Below are 21,919 nucleotides of genomic sequence, written 5' to 3' on the forward strand. Positions count from 1 at the left end.
GATTTCTTCCATATAATCGTCTTTCGAAGTTATTTGAATTTATTCGGCCAACATAGGCAGAAACAATTAAAATAAAATTTTGAAAAATATAGATCTATAAATGTAATGAAAAGGAAAGATGTAAAATCTCTCGTAACTGAAAGAAAGACACGAAACGTTATAAGAATAAAATCGATGGAACAACGGTGGTTTTTCAATATGCAGCTGTTGTCCGAAGAAAGACGATGATTAGAAATTACACGCGTGAGCTCTAGCAGAAGTTCACACAGTGTATGTGAATTAATAATCATGGAAGACTGATTTCCTCTCAGAGGAATTAATGGCATACCAGGGGATTAATTCGGTTTGTTTAACTCAGTATCGCCTCGACATTTGGCCTCGCTTAGTTCGCAATTACGTATACCTTGACCTATCCATTTTACGCTGTGTAAATTTAGATCGGTATGTGTAGCGTAAAACGAGCATAAGGATATCGGCGCTATACTGCGCAATATTAGGACTAATTAATTATCCCGTTTGCATCGGTGATACAACATATAATTACGATACCGATACCAATGACGCGCGTATTTATCTATCATATATTATCGGAGCACGATATTGTATCACTGAAGCGTCTCTTTATCCTTTAATCGTACTTCAATTTAACCGTTAAAAGCCACAACAAGCGAAATTTCATAGCAGTACGTTTCCTTCTCTATTTTAAGAATCAATGAAGTTAAGGAAATACAATTAGATGATTTATGATAACCTTTAAGAGTTAGTATCTTACGCTAGAGGGAAAGAATTCTAAAAACTTTCATATTAAAAATACCTTGCATCGATGTTTTTCCATGTGCATTACGTATGCTTTTTTCAATTAATAAGAATAATTTTTCTTTGACAATTAACTCGCATTTTACAGATATAGAGATATAGACTTTCCGGCTTTAAATAGACCGAGTAAAATCATTTAAAGAAGAATTCATAGACAGCTAATAGCAGCGAGAATAAATTGTTGAACAAAATAAAAATTCATAAAAATTGTCGGAAGTCTGTGATTTTAAAACGTAAATTCTATGTATCTTACAAAATACATATTTTTCTGGTAAAATCAAATAACAAATATCCATACGTACATCGAATAAAGAGAGATATTAAAATAATTTACTTGTCAAATACCATTGAAAAATATTACTTAAATAATATTATAACAAGCGACGAGTAGAATAACAATTTTAAATAAACATGCACAATATCCAATTTTGATAATAAATACAATATCGGATTCTTCTAGAGCAGAATTCTTCCCAATTCTCGCCATGGAATCCTCAAAAATGTCTGATTCTAATAATAAATTTCTTTTGTAGTTCGACCCAGATGAGGATCTCGGCTCAGGCGATATCAATAACGACTTGATTGACGGTTTGGAAGACGTTGACACTAATGTGCCAGACGTGAGTTGCGTGATGAAGCTGAGTTCCGCTGAAAACTTACAATACGACGTGCTCACTAATTATTTGTTTCGCAAGCAACGTCTCAACTAACCCGATTGCATTAACACGAACTTCGCTTCGATGTTTGCTAACGAGATATTCTATAAACTTCTCGACCGCGATGCTCTCTCATCTTTGGCGAACAGATTCGAAAGAATAATTTATCATTATGGTGTAGGATCGAATGCAAACTTTGAGTAAAAACAGACTGACTGAAAAGATGAGAAACAATTGTGGTCATGAGTTTTCTAACTTTGCGTTTACTAACGGTTGCGGTAACGATTACTACTTTTCTATTCGAGCAGAAACGACGATTTTCGTTGTAACGCTGCTCTATCGTGTTACTCCGATAACAAACGAGTCTTGATCGCGATAAAAAATTCGATTAACCTTCAATCGATATCATCGAGTCAGCAGATCACAGCAAATATTTAATCGTAATTTATATTTTATATTTCACGTCAGAGATGCTATTAATTGTCGCGTAAATTACAGGAAAACTAAAACAAAGTAAATTAAACCAAGCTATTATGAATCAACGATGACTCAACGATATCAATTGTTTAAATACGGTGCTTTCGTTTTTCATTTCGATTGTACAATTGGTACAACTTCGATTGGTTGAAATACGACAAAACGTAAACGTGATACCTATATACTTAATGCATTCATCGTCATTGATCTTGTACACGGTGCATTTATAACCTGCGACTTGTAACTTGTCAATTTCAAGGATCAAATAATCTATCGATCCTTTCTTTCGCCGATCAATTAGACGTTTTGCTTCATCACCGGTTTTCATTGCTTGAAAATATCTCGGAGCGTTTGATTCAACGATTCGTTTGATCGATTTATTACTCGAAAGATTCAAAGAAGAAGGAAAAGGAACACGAACAAAGAGCTCGCACATGAAACGTTTTAATTGCGACTATTCGAGAGCGATCGAGTTATATAAGACGCTTCGATAACCGACAAAAGAATTCCCTAGGAACCTGTCGGGCGTTAGAAGAGGAACACGGTGATCGCTTTATGAGGATAATCTTTGGAACACCGAGAGAATAATCTTGGAGATTCTGACGAGATCTTGCATCGGTAACAGCGCCGAAAACGCTTCGTTTCTCAGAAAGCTTTCCAAAGCTTCCCACCACCGTCGTCGTTCCCAAAGATTTTCTCTTAATCCAAACGAAGTTAGGGCCATGCCGCGTCGTGACACCAGTTTTCTCAAACTTATCCGACTCATTAAATCTTTTAACGATTAAATTTAATAAGGAGCTGAAAGGTTTGGTCGTTGCCTCTCTTCGTTCGTTATCTATTCTCGCCACGCGATAAAATATGAAACTTGGATCATTCAATTTATTAAAATTGCTTTTCTATCGTTGGATTCCTACGATTATAAATAAGTTTTCAGAGAGAAGAAGGTGAATTTTATGGTTGAAACAGTCGTGGAAGGTTTCCAGAAGGGATACATCACAATTATTTGAGGAATTTAATTGAAAGGATCATTACTCTATCTTGAAATTCTTGGAAACCAATGAGAACGGAAAATCGATTAATTACTTAATTAACGCCTTTGAATTTCCACTTAGAAGTAGCGAAGAAACGTTTAGCCATTCCAACGAGTCTTCGATCTAAGACAACAAGATTCCAAGAAAGCAAATTCCTTGAAAATTGCTGTGTTACAAAAGGCTTCTTTCGAGGATCGATCACGAGTGCTTAACTGGTTAGACGCAGCAGGAGATTCAATCTCGTGGAAGAGAAATCGAATTATTCGGATGGAATTAGCGAACAACAAATCGCCGAGAGGTGGTACGATTCGAAAACAGGTTCATCAAAATGCAATTGCCTTGGAGGTAGCTCCTTTTCGACTATCCTCCGCAAGCTACACGAACGATGAATACAAGGAATCGAGCGAGGAATTCACGGAGGGAATTAAATTCTGACTGAACCGAGGGTGTTAGAAAGTTGTAAAATATAGAGAGACAGCTCGAACGATGCAGAAGTACGAAAAGATATTTGAAAGACGTAGAGAATAAACGGGGAATGTACGGGAAAGTAGGATCGAAGACGAACTTTGACTTTTGCCATCTAACTATTCACGTTGGCAATTAGACGAGGTGATCTAGCTCTGTCGAAGTTAAACTTGCCAACTGGAATTGACTTCGATTCGTTCTGCTGGCCACAGCGGAGGATCTATTAGGTTTGATCTTCCGATGTTAGCTACCAACGAACGAACGTTTGTTAAAAAGACTCTTCTCGATTCCGGTCAAGTAGATTTTAAACGCGAATTAACTCTGAAGTGAGAGTTAATTAAAACAGGAGTTAGAGTCTTGTAATTTACTCGTAATTACTCGCAGAATAAGAGGGAAATGTATTTAGGTGTTCTAAATCCTTGGAAATGTGAAGTTAGGAAAGTATCAGTAGAAAAGTCGATTATTGGTCGGACATCGGATACATGTACTGTATGTAGGTGACGTTCTATTATCGTTTCTTTCAAGAGTTAATAATATTTTTTGAAAATAGTAAATAAAATCTATCGCGTTCCTTTACATAAATGTAGAAATGTTATATTATTAGTTTGTAGGTAACGGTATGATTAATACAGTATCGTTTTCACTCACGCGTAATCGAATATAAAACCCCGTTTCACGTATTCGTTACTCACTACTTTCACGACACAACGACACAACGATCTTCACACGACGACGATAAATTCAACTCTGACTCTCTCAACTCTCGTTACAATGTTTTCCATGTTCACTTTTTCCCAAACATACCCTGGTAACGCTCACAACACTCTTTGACAATGTCAACATATCTTGACAACGCTAATAAACAATCACTCCTCGCGCCACGTCCTTCCCTGATGTCACACTATCCCACATAAATATTTTTTTTTTTTATGTGGTTGTTTACATTCACAATTTGTCCAATTTGGACATTTGGTAGAATTTTTTGGCTGTTTGATTATCATGTGGGTGGCTACCCCCAGCGGGGTACCATCTTCGTGTTTGTTAGGTTATATTCTTTATGAGATCTGTTGGGTGTTTCCTTTTTAGTTTTCTTTCTATGCTCGATGTGCTGATCGTTTCCGCTGCCAGCCAGTTCACATAAATATGATCTTGATTTAGCTATTTTAAAATATACGTGTAATAATTTGACACATTTGAAATATTGTATTGAAAATTGGATATGAGATTCACCTTTAAATTTAAAATATATTTATAACGTTCAATTATTTTTATTATCAAGTAAAATTAAAAAAGCTGGTCTACTTTGTTTCAAACTTTCGGGTTCTAATTTTTAGCTAAAATAAATTTAAATTACTCGCTAGAGTCACTTCCGAAGTTATTTATATTATAGACATAGTTAACCGATTTCGTCCAACGATAGATCTCGTTAAAATTTAATCAACGTGACAAATTCATCGTGTTTCAAGCTCTCGTATGTAACAGAGTTTGAACGGTGTACGATCATCTTTATTATACACAGCACCGGTCAGCAAATATAAACACGCTTTCACCCTTATCTTCCTAGCCAGCAATATGCTATCCCACAATGCAGCCACTGACAAACAATTCTTCCGTAAAAGGGGAACCGCAGTACACAATTCCTCGCTAGATTTAGCTTTGTTGGGCTGCTTTCCGTCTGCTTCGTTTAAATTAAAGTTGAAAGGTCAACATTTTATATACTTTACCTAAATTTGACGAAGCGTGCTATAGAATCCTTTTGTGATTTCGTCTAAAATGTATTCTCTACTTTATTACTGTACTTTGAGCATCTTATACGAGAATTTCACACATTAAGAAATACGAAACTACTTTTTACGATGAAGAATAAATTCCTGCAAGATCCTTACTTTTCGGTTCTTTGTATCTAGATCGCGGATTTTTATGTGCGTCTTTGTCTAAGAAAACAAAAGAATATTTCGTTAGCTTTCATTTCCGTGCGATTCGTTTCAATTTTTTGAAACAAAATATTCTGTAATTATACGGCGAAAGAATTGTATCCTAAAAATCGTGGTTTCCTAAAAATTTCGAAAGTGAACTTCTCGTTAGAACGTTTAAAGAGCGAAACAAATTTCTATTTATCTTCCGTTTCTTTAATCTTATTCATAAAAATATAGACTTTCGTGAAAGTGCCCAATCTATTTGTTGCTTTATTCTCATAGTTTTATACAGCGACAAATAATCGTGCGGTGATACGAATTCTCTCCGTACAACGTTTATCGCGATATCCGCGTAAGTCTTCGACTCAGAATTAATACTCGAGCTCGATCGAACGAAAATAATTAAGAATACTTTCTTCCAACTTTCTGACACGAATTCCTCTGGAACAGTCGCGTCAATCGAGCCGTTCGAAAAATTCGCTCGTGCTTCCTATCCTCGTCGACTCGTCGAACGAACAAAAAAGAGGAAACAGGAGTCGGCAAAGAAAGAAAAAGAAAAAGGAAGCCGGAGGAATTTATTTCACCCGTGAAATCCTACTTCAGAAGAAAAGCTCCCAGAACGGCGATGCAAAGACGCAGCCGTGCATGCTGGAGCTGATCAGGATGTACGTATACCGGGTGAACGAATTCACTGAAACAGCCTGCGGTTCTTCCCGTCGTTCAGAGCGCGCTATATATTACTGCGATCGGCCATTGATTTCACGTGCGCCTTAAATTTCTACTGTTTCGCGAATGCTCGTGTCTTTGCTCGTTGATGAAACTTTACTCGCTGTAGTCGCATGTTCCTCCACTTCTAGTTATTTTAGGAATACATAGATCTGTCGGCAACTGCTATCCGCTTTCTTGAGAAAGAATTTGGAAACACGAAGCTGTTAAAGGCAACTAAAGATAGCGACAGAGTTGATTTCCTCAACTTGCTGAAATAGATGACAGTTCGAAATGGACGACTGCGAAAGTTGATTCTAAGAATGTGCTATTTACTAAGATAGCTATGTCGTAATAAAGTTATATTTAACAGAAAGAATTTTACAATTGTTATACAATGTTTTACAATTGTTTACAATATATTGTTATATCGTGTTAGAGAATTGTTCTAGCAAATTCAAGATATTAACATAATTGAAAGTACAATGTTTCAAAGCGAATACAAATCTCATTTACTTATGCAGTTGTGGATTTTCGTTTTATTATAGCTTCGCTTATTTGTCCGCTTGTTAAATGTTTCTTTGTTCGTTACAAACAGACATACGTAAAATATAGTCCACGTATAGGCATATTTGATCGGTAGATGAAATCCGTATAAAATATACTTTCTCGTCTAGAGGAATATTTGCGTGCGTGCTTTTACTTGTGCGTACTGCCAGCACGAAATGTAAATTTGCCTTGCTGTGTATACGTAGAAAGACATGAATTACAAATTGCCTCGAACGTGACTTAGATATCCTAGCGATCCGATTAAAATGTTAATTACCAAATAATTTCATGCTTTGTCGGCCAAATGAATCGCTAAAAATAACCGAAGCTCTTAGAGGAAATGACAGAATTATTTGTGTTATGAATTTCTGGTATGAAAATAATTGATGGAAAAATATAAAGGTGTTTCTGTTAAGAATCACGAAGGAAAATATTTTTTGTTTCGAAAAACATCCTAATGTTCCATTAAATTCGTAAGGAAGAAAATTACGGTCAAAGAAACTTCATTTCCATCTTCCGCGAAATTTAATCTACGATACAGATTAAGAGAAACTGCTGAATCGTTTAATTGCGTAGGTAAAATCAAACTTAAATCGTATTTTATAATGTTTACGTGTCACTTTGCTATTATATTTTATTATTGTATCATTGTATCGATTTATTCCAATTATTGGTCGCTCGTTTTTAAATCCAAAATGAAAAATTTTATTTAATCGAAACCTCTGTTCTCACGATCGAACAGAAACCACGCGTTTATCGCGTCTAACAACTATGAAAGATAATTTTTAGAAAAACAATCATGAGTAGCAATTTCAAGAATCAGAACAAGTCACACAAATTAATCAATCTGTACTTTTTAAAGAAACACAACGCAAAAAATGCTGTAGAATAACTTGAACAATTCCAGTCATTGTATCTGTGAAAATGTTTCGAATAAATCAACTGTAATTCGATCGATCGAAAAGAGAAACAAAATCTGACTATAGAAAGCTAAAAAACAATCGAGTATCGACTTTGTACAATGCAACAACGTTTTGTAGGAAAATATCAGACGCAATATCAGTCGTGTCCAAACATTTTCTTCCAAACGTACCGTGTATTTCCATACTTATTCCGTATTTCGATCAAATACGAAATAACACATAACTACTGGTTCTTGTCAGAGAAACGATATTCAGTTGGAAATCTTTTGTCGTTTATACGCGACGAAACGCAATTTTGTCGGCAAATAAAGATTTTATAGAAAATCGTGAAGTCGGTTTAACACCCCCCGAAAGCATCGCTTAAAGGATCCCAGGAATCATAAACGCGGAGGATGTTGTTGCATTATATTTCCCATGAGAATGCAAAATCCGTGGAACCCCATACGCGTCAACTTGATCCGATTTGCCTAATGTTTTCCAGTTTATACGGCGTTCGCTGCGAGAGAAACAAACTTAAAAAAATTATCGCGACCGTTTATCATTCGTGAATTACAAAGCATGGTGTGGGATGAGGAACAAAAGAGTTGAAATGAGGCGAGACCAAGGAGAATTGTATTTAATTCTGTTTGTTTGTTTAAAGGGACGAGAAAACAACTTCAAACTTCAACGGCGTTCTCCAAATATTTACAGTCGCAAAATACAAATATTTATTATCGCTGTTAATTTTATACGATGGCTTGCGACTAAATTTTAGAATGAAGTAATCGATATTAACTTTGCGAATTAGCTTATGATTGCATATAATATCATGTATTTAATCGAACTAATTTCCAAATGATTCAACGTACCTTCCCAATTATGAACTAATTCCATTGTTCCAGATTTATAAGAATTATCGATTATAAAATTAAAAAATTTTGAATTTAAAAAATATAGATCACAACAACGAATTTGTTTACGTATTTCAAATCTTATCTTCAAAGTCTTAAGGTTAAGAGTATCGAAAAATGATAAATGTAAAAATGATCTTGTATTGTAGCACCTCTTACGTGACATTAAAGGGAATAATCGATTTAAAATTTTTGATAATTTACGTATTATATATTCCTACGTGTTATTAAACATATTAAATAGTACATTATTATTCAAATAACAATAACCATATGCAGAAGTAAATCAATATTAAGCCAAAGAGAAGTTTCAGATATGTCAAGCGGAAAATCAACGATAAATAACTGTCAACGTGCGGTTCGGCTCGATAAATCTGCACCGTTGCTAATAATTATTGGAAAGTAGTTAGGCCAAATATGTGCTAACCGTTCCGCTTGATTTAACCGAAAATGCATTAATCACCGTCTACGCGTGCGATATCATTCATTTTTCGAGAGGAAAAAACATACGACTCGAAAAATTGATCCTTCAATTTTAAACGCTCTAATTAATCTCTAAAGAAGATACTCGATAAAAACTATAACCACGCGATGCCAATAGTCAATCATCCCCGATGAAAAATAACGTGCTTTTTTGTTCCACGGAAAGTAATTCTTAAAAGGGTACAAAAAATATTGAAATCTTTTTTACACCGCTCTTTCTCTTGTATTTAAAAATTCTTAAAACCTTTCCGCGTATAACTACAATTTAAAATTACAATTCTTGTTCTAGAACTTCGTTACAGAAGAAAGCTTTCGCTACAGAAAATTGAAATATTTTAACGAAGTTACCATTCGTATGTTTAAAATCTTTCTCTAGTAAAAACATAATACGTAGCAATTGTTAAAACGTTGCATTGTGCAGTACTGCAATACTTCGTCGGTTATACTGAATTGTACGTATTCTAGATATCTTATTTTTCGAATATCGTATCTTATATTTTATGTCTTAATATCTTACTTATTTTTAGAAAACAAATCAGTTTAAAAACGTATATTCATAATCATCAAATATAATACATATTTATACCATATATTTTATCTAGAATTATCATAAACTGAATAGTCTCGATTAAACAACTCAACGACTCGTTGAACTAATTTCTGCTTCGCTAATAACTAAACGTCCTCGGAATATTTCTTTGTGCCACTAACTTGTGCTTTTAATCATTTCCTAACGACACGGTATATTAACCACGAACTCGATAGCAAATCGCTAAGGATGGAGTGATTTCTCTGCTTTTCCCATCGCAAATAAATAGAGGCAACGCAATGTGCAATCAATCACACCCACCCATAAGCGATGAAACTTTTATGCTGTTCGTTTTTCGTTTTAGCTTTCTCCTCGCCTTTTTTTTCTTTCTTTTACCATATAACGACATATAAATCACGGTTAGTGTTCTTATTCAACGTTTCTTCTTACCATCCGTTTTCAGATCGGACGAGACGATGACGAAGACAGAAGCGAGGAAAGCAATCCACCGCCATTCATCACACCCCCTCCTCCCAATCCGGACTGTGAGTAATCGCGAGGAATTTGCGAGTTTATTTAATCATAAGATCACAGATAAGAAATACCCTGACTGATGGCGACGACGTTGAAATTCCATTAAATGGCGTTTTCTTTAATCACCGAACCAAGCCTCGTTACGAGCATCCTTTGTCGATAATATTCCAAAGAATTTTCTCAAACTCTCGAACGAAGTTATTAACTTCTTTGTAAAAAAAAGTACTTTGAAATTTCGTTCGTAGGAGATTTATATATCTCCTTCTGAAAAGTATGTTTGAAGTTCGTTGAAAGCTTAGATCGTGCGATACTTTCGTCTCGCTTTCTTTCACTTTATCAGATATTTTGATCGAATATTTCAAATAAACATCAATACCAACAGTGTTGGTTTTATTGAATATATTGGTCGACAAAGAAAAATGCTTGGCTAAATTCCTTTTATAGACGATATATGACAAGCGAAGAGAGTGGATATGTGTTATGATCCGTTTAGATATGATTTATAACGTGTTTTTCTTAAATTTCTTAGACAAAGGGCCGAAGGGTGAGAAAGGTGATAAAGGAGACAAAGGAGAGAGCGTTAGGGGACCTCCTGGTCCACCTGGACCACCTGGTCAAGACGAGGTAAATATATAATTCTACCAATACTAATCAAGTAAGACATATTGAACGTTACTACATCGTACAATACCTAATAATATTTTTATAATCAAACTTCAAATAGGAAAAATAAATTTCACGATGGATTCACAAATTAGAGAATTTTTAAAACAAAAAAAGATATACGAACGCTTTCATCAAATTTCCATGATTATAGATGGTTTCTAAAAATGATCAGAGGTGAATAGCGTACAAGCCCACTAAATATTTATCGATTGAGTCAAATTCCAAGGAATTATCCCTCCGGTAAAGATGATTTTAAAAAAATAGAAACAATTAGAGGACGCAGAACCGGCTTTAAACTCGCGAGTATTCCCTTTACACACTAATCAGTAATTTCCATTCGTTCTAAAACGTGGAATTAAATTTAAGGTAGGATTTAAAGTTCACTCGTATCCGGCATCGCTATACGTACGACTGTTACGTAGCACGTAGAATGCATAAATGTCCGCGTAATTTATGCAAATTGTATACACCGAACTATATTATATACCCAGTGGCATATCGCATGCGTTATATCGGGTGTATGTATCGTACCGCACCGAAGATGTTCCATTAGCAATCCTTACACAAACCGCTGGACTTCCTGTTGTTATAGTTCAGTAGTCTATACACGTATAAAGGCAGACTGAATGCGTTGTGCATATTACAGGATTACACGCGTTTGCATCAGGTTTCGCTTACGACCACGCGTTACTGCATTGTTCAATTATGAAAGAATATCGAATGACCTAAATACTGACAGTTTAATGTCATTCAACGAGGAACGTCATAAAGGAATAAGAAATTAAATAGAATTATCGTTGAAACGATCCCATTCAAGACCGAGAGGTAGAAATCGGAAAGAAAAATAAGATTGATTATTTTCTGTTGCGACATGTTGTTTATCGCTTCGTAACATATTTCCACGGATGTAGATTTTATTGGTATTTTCAGCGTTCGCCAAGTTTCATTACAATAAATGAATAATAATCCAGCAGTAAGTACGTGTATTAAGAGAAATGGCGTGTGTATCGATTTAACGCTATTCCATAGACTTGTTGAAACGACATCCATCTTTTATGATGAAGTAATGACTGCAGTTTAACGTACATTACGAATGTATACATACGAATGTATGTACGAACGAATATATTTTCATAATTTGATTCGCTTTGATTTAATTTCGCTTCTTGCGCTAAAAATTAATGGTGTACGGTAATCTTACTGTATTCGCGATTCATCGCTTGATCAGGTAATCATTGTATATGTATATTTTTTTTAATATATTTGAGACGTTCTTTAACACACGCTGCGTTTGCTCGCGAAAGTATTTCGACAGTTACCATAGAAAACTTTCACATCCATATGGTATATGTGGTATGAAACTTTTTGAAATTTCACAAACACCGTGATATATTCGTAAAAGGTATTTACTAATATAAAGGAAGGATCTAAGAGCTATTTATTAAGTGATCGAATACTTTCGTCAGTCTGTTATGCATTTCGATTATTAAAAAAGTTGAACGTTTCGAATTCTGGATTATTTAAAGCGCAACGAAGGCAAAATCAAAATAACCTTTGAAACCATCCCCTTTATGAAAATATCCATTTATGAAGTACTTAAGTAGGTACAGGAATCTGTACTTAACGGCAACGAAGATCCAGCGCTAGAAATCTCTCGTTATTCGAGATATATACGAGTGCCGTACACACGCGTATTTCAGCAATAATAATTCAGTAGCGCTTGTGCATATGAAGCGAGCTTGAATGCATTCCAATCCAGGATCACTCATTTATCTTGCTACTCGAGCAAGCCAATTTAGCCAACATGCTGAAGTACTGGTAACCACTGCATGTAACATTGATTACAGAGAAACCGCTTTCACGATATTCACTATCTTCCGAAATTATCAGCATACGGGTATGAACACGACTGTATTTGTTTAACGCCTGATGCATTCAACCACTGCCTGGAAAACGCTATAATTCTCGAACCCGGTGGCTCGTGATTCAATGCAAGGAAAAAAAAAAAGAGATCGAAACAACATCGTTACGTAGAGAATGCACGAATTGGAGAAAATGAACAACGAGCACGATAAAGTTTAATTAATATCGGTAAATTTCGGTTAATTGAAAGTTGATGAGCGAAAGCTAAGCGGGATGTATATATTCAGAGAAATCAGAGTATATTTAACGATGAATAATGAGAAAAAACTGTAAGGTAGAATAGTACCGTAAAATATTTCTGTGGCTGCAAATGATTAATCTTCGACATTAAGTCTTTCAATTAATTTTAATTCGATCTTTAATCTACAAATCATCGTGTACTGTGTTTTGTAACTGCTGGTACAATCGAGAAGAACCTGATTCTAAACGAATACGACATAATTCTGTCTTTCACCTTATACGAAATAAACATTTCTTTTATGATAATAAAAAAGAAACTTTATATATTACAAGTAAAATTTGTCGCGTATAAATATCTCGTACCATTCTTTTCTCCACCTTCTACAATTTGCTTGAAATATTTCTTTTCTTGAAATTGAGCGCTAGGGACTCGACGCTACACTTCAAGTTACGCTAAATTTATTCTAGTCAAACGACGTAGCTTTCATATTTTCGATTATCTACTACCCCTCCGCGACCTTACTCCGTAAGATATTAAAACGTATTACTAACGACAAAATTTTAGAGAAGAATTATCTGTAAAATCGTGTAACAGTATGCACGATGTAAATAAGCAATTACAAAGTCGCAAAGATAGAAGTTTTGTTATCCGGTAATTCGATTAGCTGTTAGGAAAGCAGCGAAGCACGTAACAAAGTTTACCCTGCCGCGAACCCACCGACTGTATATATTTGCAATGACAGACTGATCAAAATGCTGCAGGGTCCACCAGGGAAGAAAGGAGAACCCGGCACGTGCACCTGCAATGCAACAGCCCTGATGGCATCCTTTACGATGCCAAAGATGATCCAAGGACCGAAAGGAGAACAAGGAGTGCCGGGGCAAGAGGGGAAACAAGGCCAAATGGGGCTGACGGTATTGACGCTTTGTAAAAAACCAAACACATGCTTCGGAGTAAAAAACAAAAGAACGCAAGAAAAATCCAATGATGTTAATCATCGAATAATCGTTATGTTAAATAAAGAATGTCTTTTTATAGACGAACCAAGTAATCCCTTCAAAACCTTCGAACCTGTTAATATTATATAAAAGCATTATTCTTATATTACCCATTATATTAAAGTTAATATAATATTTTACATGGTTTGTTTGAAATTTATTAATATCAGATCGTGAAGGGTTTGTTGAAATTTGTAACGAATTGTGCAGGGTGCAGCTGGACCACCTGGAGAGAGAGGACTGGAAGGACCACAGGGTCCTAAGGGTGACAAAGGAGACGTGGGAATAGCAGGACCTGAAGGTCCTCAAGGACAGAAAGGGGAACCTGGTCGTGATGGAATACCCGGAGAGAAGGGCGCTCAAGGACCTCCAGGACCGCCAGGAAAGGGTGAATTTTCTGGATACGACGTAAGTAACAAAGTTTGTTTGCAACTGTACTGATTTTAAATTTGGCTGTCTTACGATGAAATGCAAACTCTAACGATACGATCGGTTACATCATTAGCTTTCTTTTACGCGAATTTTCATAACTGAATAAAATGATTGAAAAGGTTTGTTCAATACATATTTGATATAATATGGAACAAGTATTGAAGTATTACGGTATTGTTTATATATTTTTGAGTAAATATCTGATATAAGATGTTTGATGCTTTTGTACTGAGACTCGAGTAAATATATAATAGTTACTTAATAAATTTCATACTTGTATAAAAAAAAGATGACATTTTTTCGGTACTATAAAGCCATTTTAGCCATATAAAGAATTTTTTAAGAAATATGTTATAAAATATTTTCATAACATTTACGATTATATCGATATACCAATCAGCGTCGTATCATATGATTTTCGTTTCGTGCTTTCGTTGTTGATTATTTCGTTTAATATAATATAAACTTATTGACAACTGGCTGAAAAGCTCCGAATTTCAATTGAACTAAGCTCTCGGTACCGAAAGTGCCTGACATACTACCTTTAAAGAACATCCCACTTGAGGGTCCATGCTTCCTATCATAAACCCCTTCAATTATCATTCCAATGCGGTCTCCTGGCAGCACGGAAACTGAATTTACATCCCGGTTGAACCATCCCCAACCATAAACGCGTGCGCGTTTCGGTCCAATATAAACTACCCCGATCTCTCGTATACCATAGAGTGAGAGCGATTCCTAAGCAAACAAGAATATTAAGCACCATGGATGGTATAAACAACGTACAACTTCGTACCATTAATTTCTCTGTCATTCTTGCAAAATATTCGCAAAACACTCGCAAAATATTCGCAAAATATTAGCAAAATACTGACGGAATATGTACTCGCAAACAGGCAACTTGCAAGGCAACGCGTTTTAATCTTTAGCTGTTCTTTTCAGAAATATTCACAAATATACATAGAAAAGATACATAGTATACATAATACACATCATGCATACCACAATATACGTCACGATATACATCTTACATAATACATCCTATGTAATATGACTTAATGTTTTTGATATTTAAAGGTATTTACGATAAATTTTTAACGTATCAGTCACAATCTTCGCATGCTTAATACATCAAGAATATATATTAATATTAATCTTTGTATGATATTTCCATCGAACAAGAATCACCAGTCGACAAACGTCATTTCCATATCTTCAAATTCCACTTCTAATCGCACAAATAGAATTCAACATATAAAATTAACATACTTCATTACAAAATCCAAAGGATTAAACATATGCGTCGCGTCGTTATATCTCATATGCGTAGGCAAGACACAGAGGGGCAGTACTTGGCGCTTCGTGAATTCCCCGTAACTCTAGGAAATTGACGAAAGTCCCTGGATACCTGACCGCTGCCCTGGCTCTGGTCTGTCGCGACATTCTCGGACCGACATACTTACGTTGCACGTTTTTACGGCATTCGATCGCAACTATTCAAGCTTGTAGACGAGCAAGGATAACGAGAAATTCGTTGAATGGAAATGGAACGCGATATCGGTCCGCAGAGAATTAGTAGCCATGCATGTGATAAAGGTAGAACCTTTTGCATCCACTTCTCCTTCTTTCGTCTTCATTTTTTCGCAATCTTTTCGTACATTTCTCTTTTAACGACCAAGTGGCCCTCAGCTTTCTCCGTAGACAAGTAAAACAGCCGAAAATGTTAAGACGTTATCAAAATTTTAAGCCGCATTCATGATAACGATTCCGGTATTATTTTTTAGTTCTAGACACGTTTTTCTATACGCATTTCTATCTTATTTATCTTTGTTTCGTTTACTGCCAGGAGAGCTTCTAATCTTCTAGGATTAACGAAACGTTCCGAGTTTCTTTCTATTTCCTGTTTTCCGAACAACCCAATAGTTTTTCATGCAACCTTACAACCGCACAATCCACATTTTTTTCTTTTTAACGATACAAATACTAATCCTACTTGTACGAAGGTTCGCGACGCAACGAAAAGGAAAAAAAATAGAGAATTGAAGAAGAAACCGCGCGTGTATCCGTGTGGTAACGTTCTTGGTGGATAGCACATCAGTGAACGTGCGCCATCGTATGACCTACTTCGGATGCCGACGTGGAAATTAAATAGGGTGCGAAACGTAGCTGATGCTCCTGGTGAAAAATGAACAACGCATCTCGGTATTCCAAGAGCGGAATATGACGCGTGTATTTGAAACACGTTTCAGTGGAAACAGGCGGTTTTGTTGCTCCGCCACGAAATTTCTGCAAACTTCGTTTATTACCCGGCTTTGTCTTCTTCCTCGTCGTTGGCTGATGCGCGTTATTTATTCTGTCCGTTGATCAAGAGCCTCGCAAGTTTTCACGCGAGAAACCATTTTAATCTGTTAACTAATCGCAACGATTTCCCGTGGAACGAGGATAAAATGAAAATAAAGTTTGAATACAGTGGTTCGTAAAGATATTGCAACACTTACCAAATTAAAACTTTTACGAATATATTATTGTGCGCTATACCAAACTTTTTCAAAAATCACGTCAATACACCATGAATAGCGATGTTAAACATATGAGACAAAACAACGTGATAACAATTTTTTAATTATCAACCGAGACTGAAGTAGCAAAAATTTCGCACAACTTTTTTATCTATTGGAAAATCTCTTACAATTCTTAAATCTATTGGAAAGTCGATGAAACGTGAACGAATGAAATCAGGAAAAAGAAAGCAACGATAATACACGAGCGAGAAATAATGTTATCTTGGCGAATGTTCGCACATATACAAACAAACGCACACGTACGCGAATCCAGAAAGGAACGAGCTGGTATAACGACGACGACTCAATGAAATTATTATCGTGATAGCCGCAATCATAGTCGCCGGCGGAAGTGGCACGATTTTCCGTACTTTTCTGTACTTTTAACGTACTTTGGAACGAACAAAGCTCTTCCGAGCTTCCGACGTTTCAACAATTAGCAGGCGAGGTCAGGCCACTCGTTTCGTTCTCGTGGCGTAACATTTGGAAGTGTGCCACCGGCAAGAATGGAACGAGAAAGAAACAAACTGAACGTAATGAAGTGCATGATTTTTTCGCGAATCCCCAGTCAACCGTTTAAACTGTGTTAAAGCAAACCGTGAAATATAATAACGTTAACGAATCGTTTAATATTGGCTGGTAATTGCGTGTATCTCGTGTCATTCTTTCTTCTATTCCTCGGAAATGAAATTAGAAAGAGATAAAATGAATATTCTCCTCTTATGTAAATTCTTCGCTTCGTAGTTTCATTTCTTTCGAAATCATTGCACAGTTTCAACTTATAGATTTGTCCATTTTTTGTTCCTATGTATTTGATTAAACTGAAGATTGTTGTTTCGTTCTGACGAATAATTTCTCTTGTGTCATATTGCATTTGGTATAATTTATACAACTATTTACTTTCTCTAGTAAATTACTGCAAAATATTCGTCTTTCTCCACTTTATTGTTATCGATGTATTATTTCCTGTTATTCTTTTTTATTAAAAAAAATGATAATAAAATAAATTGCATTACTTAGTTTAATCTATATGAAATTTCTAGAATAATCCATTTATAAAATATATTATAAAATATCATGGAGGATAAAATAAAGATTAAAATCAGATAAACAATCATGTTTGTAAAAATGTAAAATTCATTTAAACGTATAAAAGCGTTAAACATATCGATTAACCGCAACCTCTGTTAATTGTGATTAAAAAATATAGCATTCAACGATCTATAATTAAAATCGGCTTAAATTTTTACATAAATTCGAACAATTTTACGCAAACGTAATACACGTGTGTAACCTGCGTTGATTTATTACACTAATAATGGAACTATCGCACGTTTTGGTTAATAGGAACAAGGTAAAAATAAGTGCTCTGGAAGTAAATTTATCACGACAGCCCTGATAAATTATGCTTACGAAAGTTGAACTGTGCATAATTTCGGCTGCGTCGTATACGGTAGATAATTCTTAAATTTACTGCATCTAATTACACGGATTTTAATAGAATCCTACGAACTTCGTTCCGCCAGTTCTTTTCGCGTACAAATTCATTTTACTGCAGACACATATTTACGAATAAAAAGCAAGAAACATTAAGTTCATTTTGCAGAAAGTCTATTCATCAAATGAAAAAAAACCACTGTATAATTTTAAGGAATAAATGATTTTGACTTTTCTTTTTCGAGGCGTGACCTTTTGCTTCGAAAAGTTTCACGAAAGAGCGTTGACACTACAACGACAAGCTAGCTTTGTATGTAACATTCACGCGAAGGATTGAGCGGCTCGTAACAAAAGAACCTTTGTTCGTGTTTCCGAAAAAAACCAAAAAATTTACGCTAGTAAACCATAGTTATTGAAAATTGAACATTAATCGTCTACCTTTGTGCTGAAATTAAATTGACGAAAAGTGAAATCGATCGAAATAAATATCTATACCGTGCAGTAGGTAATGGAGTTAACGGCCATACAGCGCCAGTGTCAAAGAAGAGTGGAATTTTATTGACGCGAAGTATCTTACGGAGAGAAATAAAATGTCTGTATAATATTTTAAAGTCGTATCGTAACACGTGTAAAACATGTAACGGTATCGCACACAAACATTTTACGGCAAAAACAAGGTGCATCTTGGTCGGAAGATATTCTGGTCGCGCGAGAACTTTCAGAAAGAGATATTGAGATCCTGCAACCTCGCGCTACTTGTACCAGAGTATTCTTACAGCGTCACGCGATGGTAAAAGATTCCCAACGTAAGAAAACCCTATGTGAATAATACTTTTCGTGTGCAGCATTTTGCGTAAGATTTTTCAAAAAGGTGTCACGTATTTTTCCGCGAACACATGTTGCAAAATCCTAACGGTAAACTGGAATGTCTATGTGATACCAGAGTACCAAAGTAAATTTTTGGAAAAAAAAAAAATTAAATAAACGCTGCATAGAAAATTGTGACTATCGTAGAGTATATATTTTATATGCCTGGAATTTCTTCGCCAAGAATTGCTTCGAAATTAACCTGTGAGGCGGACCATTCCTTGGTCACAACTTAATCGTAGAATTAAAAATTAATAAAAACGCGTCAATTCCCCTTCCCTTAAGTCGATTTGGAAAATCTGTCGATAAAAAGTATTTGGAATCCTACTACCAGGCGAAATTGAATAAATATATGTACATCTTTAATAGTTTCTATATTTGTAATGTTCATAAATATGACGTAGCATCGTGTACCGTAAATCGTTGTTAGATATATACGTACAATCGATACGAAGTGTTCTGATTTGACACTTTAATGGAATGATTTAACACCTTGTAACTTTCGTAATGGTTTGGCGCTATAAATTTGATAAAATCGTCTTCTAGAAGCGCTAAAAACATTATTCTATATGTGAAATAAAATTGACAATCAAAAGCTTTCTCTGTCACAGAAGAATCTAAGAACTGCAACTTCGTACTTTTCAAATTCCTCACTGTAAAAATATTAATATATCTTCTATATGATTTTATGATATTATTATTAAAACAACATCGATCTAATAAAGTACGTGTATGATGCATAAAAATTTCCATGATAAAAGATGCTTTCGAAATCGTACAGACCCTTGAGACTCGGCTGAGAGCTTCGTAATGGGACACACCGAGAATTTTATAGCTGACTCGGCGCTGTATAGCACGAAAGTTGTAAATTTATATAAAGGAAATATTAACGGGGGATATCAAATGTTCGCTGGAATAAATTTCTTATTGTTCGGAGTTTGTGATAGATAGGTAGTCCGTGTTTGATGAACTATTGTCTGTAAACGCTTTAGACAATATCTACCTTATCGTGTTACCCTTCGGTGGAAACAACATCGCCACAACCAAATAAGTTAGTAATTCAAAAGTAACGATAATTCAACGAACCACTTTTTGTATATCGATTATCGATAATAAAAAACGACTGTATAAAAATTCGAAGACCGCATCAAGGTGAACTAAAAAATTACGAATCTATATAACTTTATGCCACAAATTACCTCTTGCAGCAAACAAAATTCCAAGAACGGAAAATCTTGGATATATAAAACAACTTCTGAGGACCATCTTCTCTTCCTTCAATTCCTTCGATCAAAGAAGGAAAGTATTAAAAATTGTTCGTTGAAACGGAAATTCAGCAGCTCGTTAATTTCGACGAAATCCAACAGATGTACGGTAAAGCGTTTAAATTAATTAAAGTACTTTGGCGGTGTGCGTGCTGCTTCGAAACTCGAAGAAAACCACTCTCTCAGCTGACTTTTCGTCCTTTACGCCGCCATACGGAGAACTTTGCAACCTTGCAAGGGCTTTGGGAATCCTCGACAGGCGAAGTATCTCGCTTTGACCTCGAGTGTTATCTTACGTGACCCGGTGCCGGTTCGTGCACCAACGTACAAGCGTCCGATTTCCCCTGAGAATACAGAAACCAATTTCTAGGCTGTGCCGACCAGGTACGGCAGGTGAGTGACTGGTGGGTGGGTGTTGGGTTGGCTAGGCGAAGGAACTCGTCGGGAGAAACTACACATCTGCGGGAAAGGCGTTTTGCCCGATTATACGAATCACTTGACCGACTGCCACGTACTTAGTCGGTTTCGTGGAAGATGAGAAATCTGGATTAGAGACGATGATGTAAAGGGAATGAACGCGGAGATCTTATTCTAACGTTTTGATTTCTTATGTCGGGATCTTTGAAATAGATTTCGCGCACGTACAACACGAAGGACGGAAACGTTGGTAGGGAGGGAGGGGGAAAATAAGGATTAGACTTTTTGCGTCGTTGTTAAGTTTGCCCGCTATACGTGTAATATGTACTATATCTTGTATGACTGGCTGACAATTAAAATTGCGTATGTAGCATAAAATTCAATTGCTTGTAACTTGAAAAATCAATCTCAAACACGTTCTTGTACGTAAATTTTTTTTATGTACACAAGTTTAATTATACTGTATATTGTTACTACAAATTTAATTATCTTACCAACCTTTAACGCGTCTATCTGCTAACACCAAACTATCGTACTAATTATAGTAATATTATAATGTTTGGTAGGTAAAAATTAAAGCAGCAGCGCAACGTGATATTTTTAGGAATAATGAAAGAATCGTATAACAAGGTTATTAAAATTGTACAGGAATATGTGGGAAATGATCTTGTAATCTTTTCTTATTAGGTTTTGTAATTAGATCATTTTAATACGATATAATTTAAAAATAATAGCTCTTGGTTATTATCAGTGATTGTATAAATACCATAAATCGGTGTATGTATTCCTTGTAATCATAAAAGGTTGATTATTACCGATGGTTTTACTTGACTTAGTCGTTCATAATACTCGATCGTTCATAGTAACGTCATCGTGTAGAATGATGCAATTTGACATCATTCATACTAAACCTCACATCGCAACGATGTATTCCGTGTTCCTCGTAGGTTAATTGAGTGCGCTAACCTGACATTGCGACCAGTGGAATATTTCACGTACTCATTTTCGTGCTTCAGGGGCTGTTACACTATTCTCAATTTGAATAATTGTATCGCACGAGAGTATGAAAACATATATCGAAACAGATTTATTAGATCACTTGCGTATATGAATTCCAAAAACAAGAAAATACTCGTACAAAATCAATACGTCTATCATTATTTGTTCTCGTTTTTCTTCTTCTTCCTTTTTTTTTTTT

General features: G+C 35.5%; 1 protein-coding gene across 9 annotated transcripts in view; it reads left to right on the forward strand.

The window, feature by feature from the left end:
* Mp (collagen XV/XVIII-type protein multiplexin) overlaps positions 1–21,919 on the forward strand; it is a 353,266-nt gene that overhangs the window by 318,699 nt on the left and 12,648 nt on the right. For 7 of the 9 annotated variants that reach the window (XM_069109132.1, XM_069109133.1, XM_069109135.1 and 4 more), the window contains exons 6-10: positions 1,350–1,436; positions 9,904–9,985; positions 10,504–10,598; positions 13,506–13,658; positions 13,953–14,150. In XM_069109132.1, coding sequence (XP_068965233.1) covers positions 1,350–1,436; positions 9,904–9,985; positions 10,504–10,598; positions 13,506–13,658; positions 13,953–14,150 — 615 coding nt within the window. The remainder of the gene's footprint in view (positions 1–1,349; positions 1,437–9,903; positions 9,986–10,503; positions 10,599–13,505; positions 13,659–13,952; positions 14,151–21,919) is intronic. The other 2 variants (XM_069109136.1, XM_069109140.1) reach the window with 1 other exon arrangement.

The sequence above is a fragment of the Bombus flavifrons genome, chromosome 3 (genome assembly GCF_040668555.2).
Source record: "Bombus flavifrons isolate JBK064 chromosome 3, iyBomFlav1_principal, whole genome shotgun sequence".
NCBI lineage: Eukaryota > Metazoa > Arthropoda > Insecta > Hymenoptera > Apidae > Bombus > Bombus flavifrons.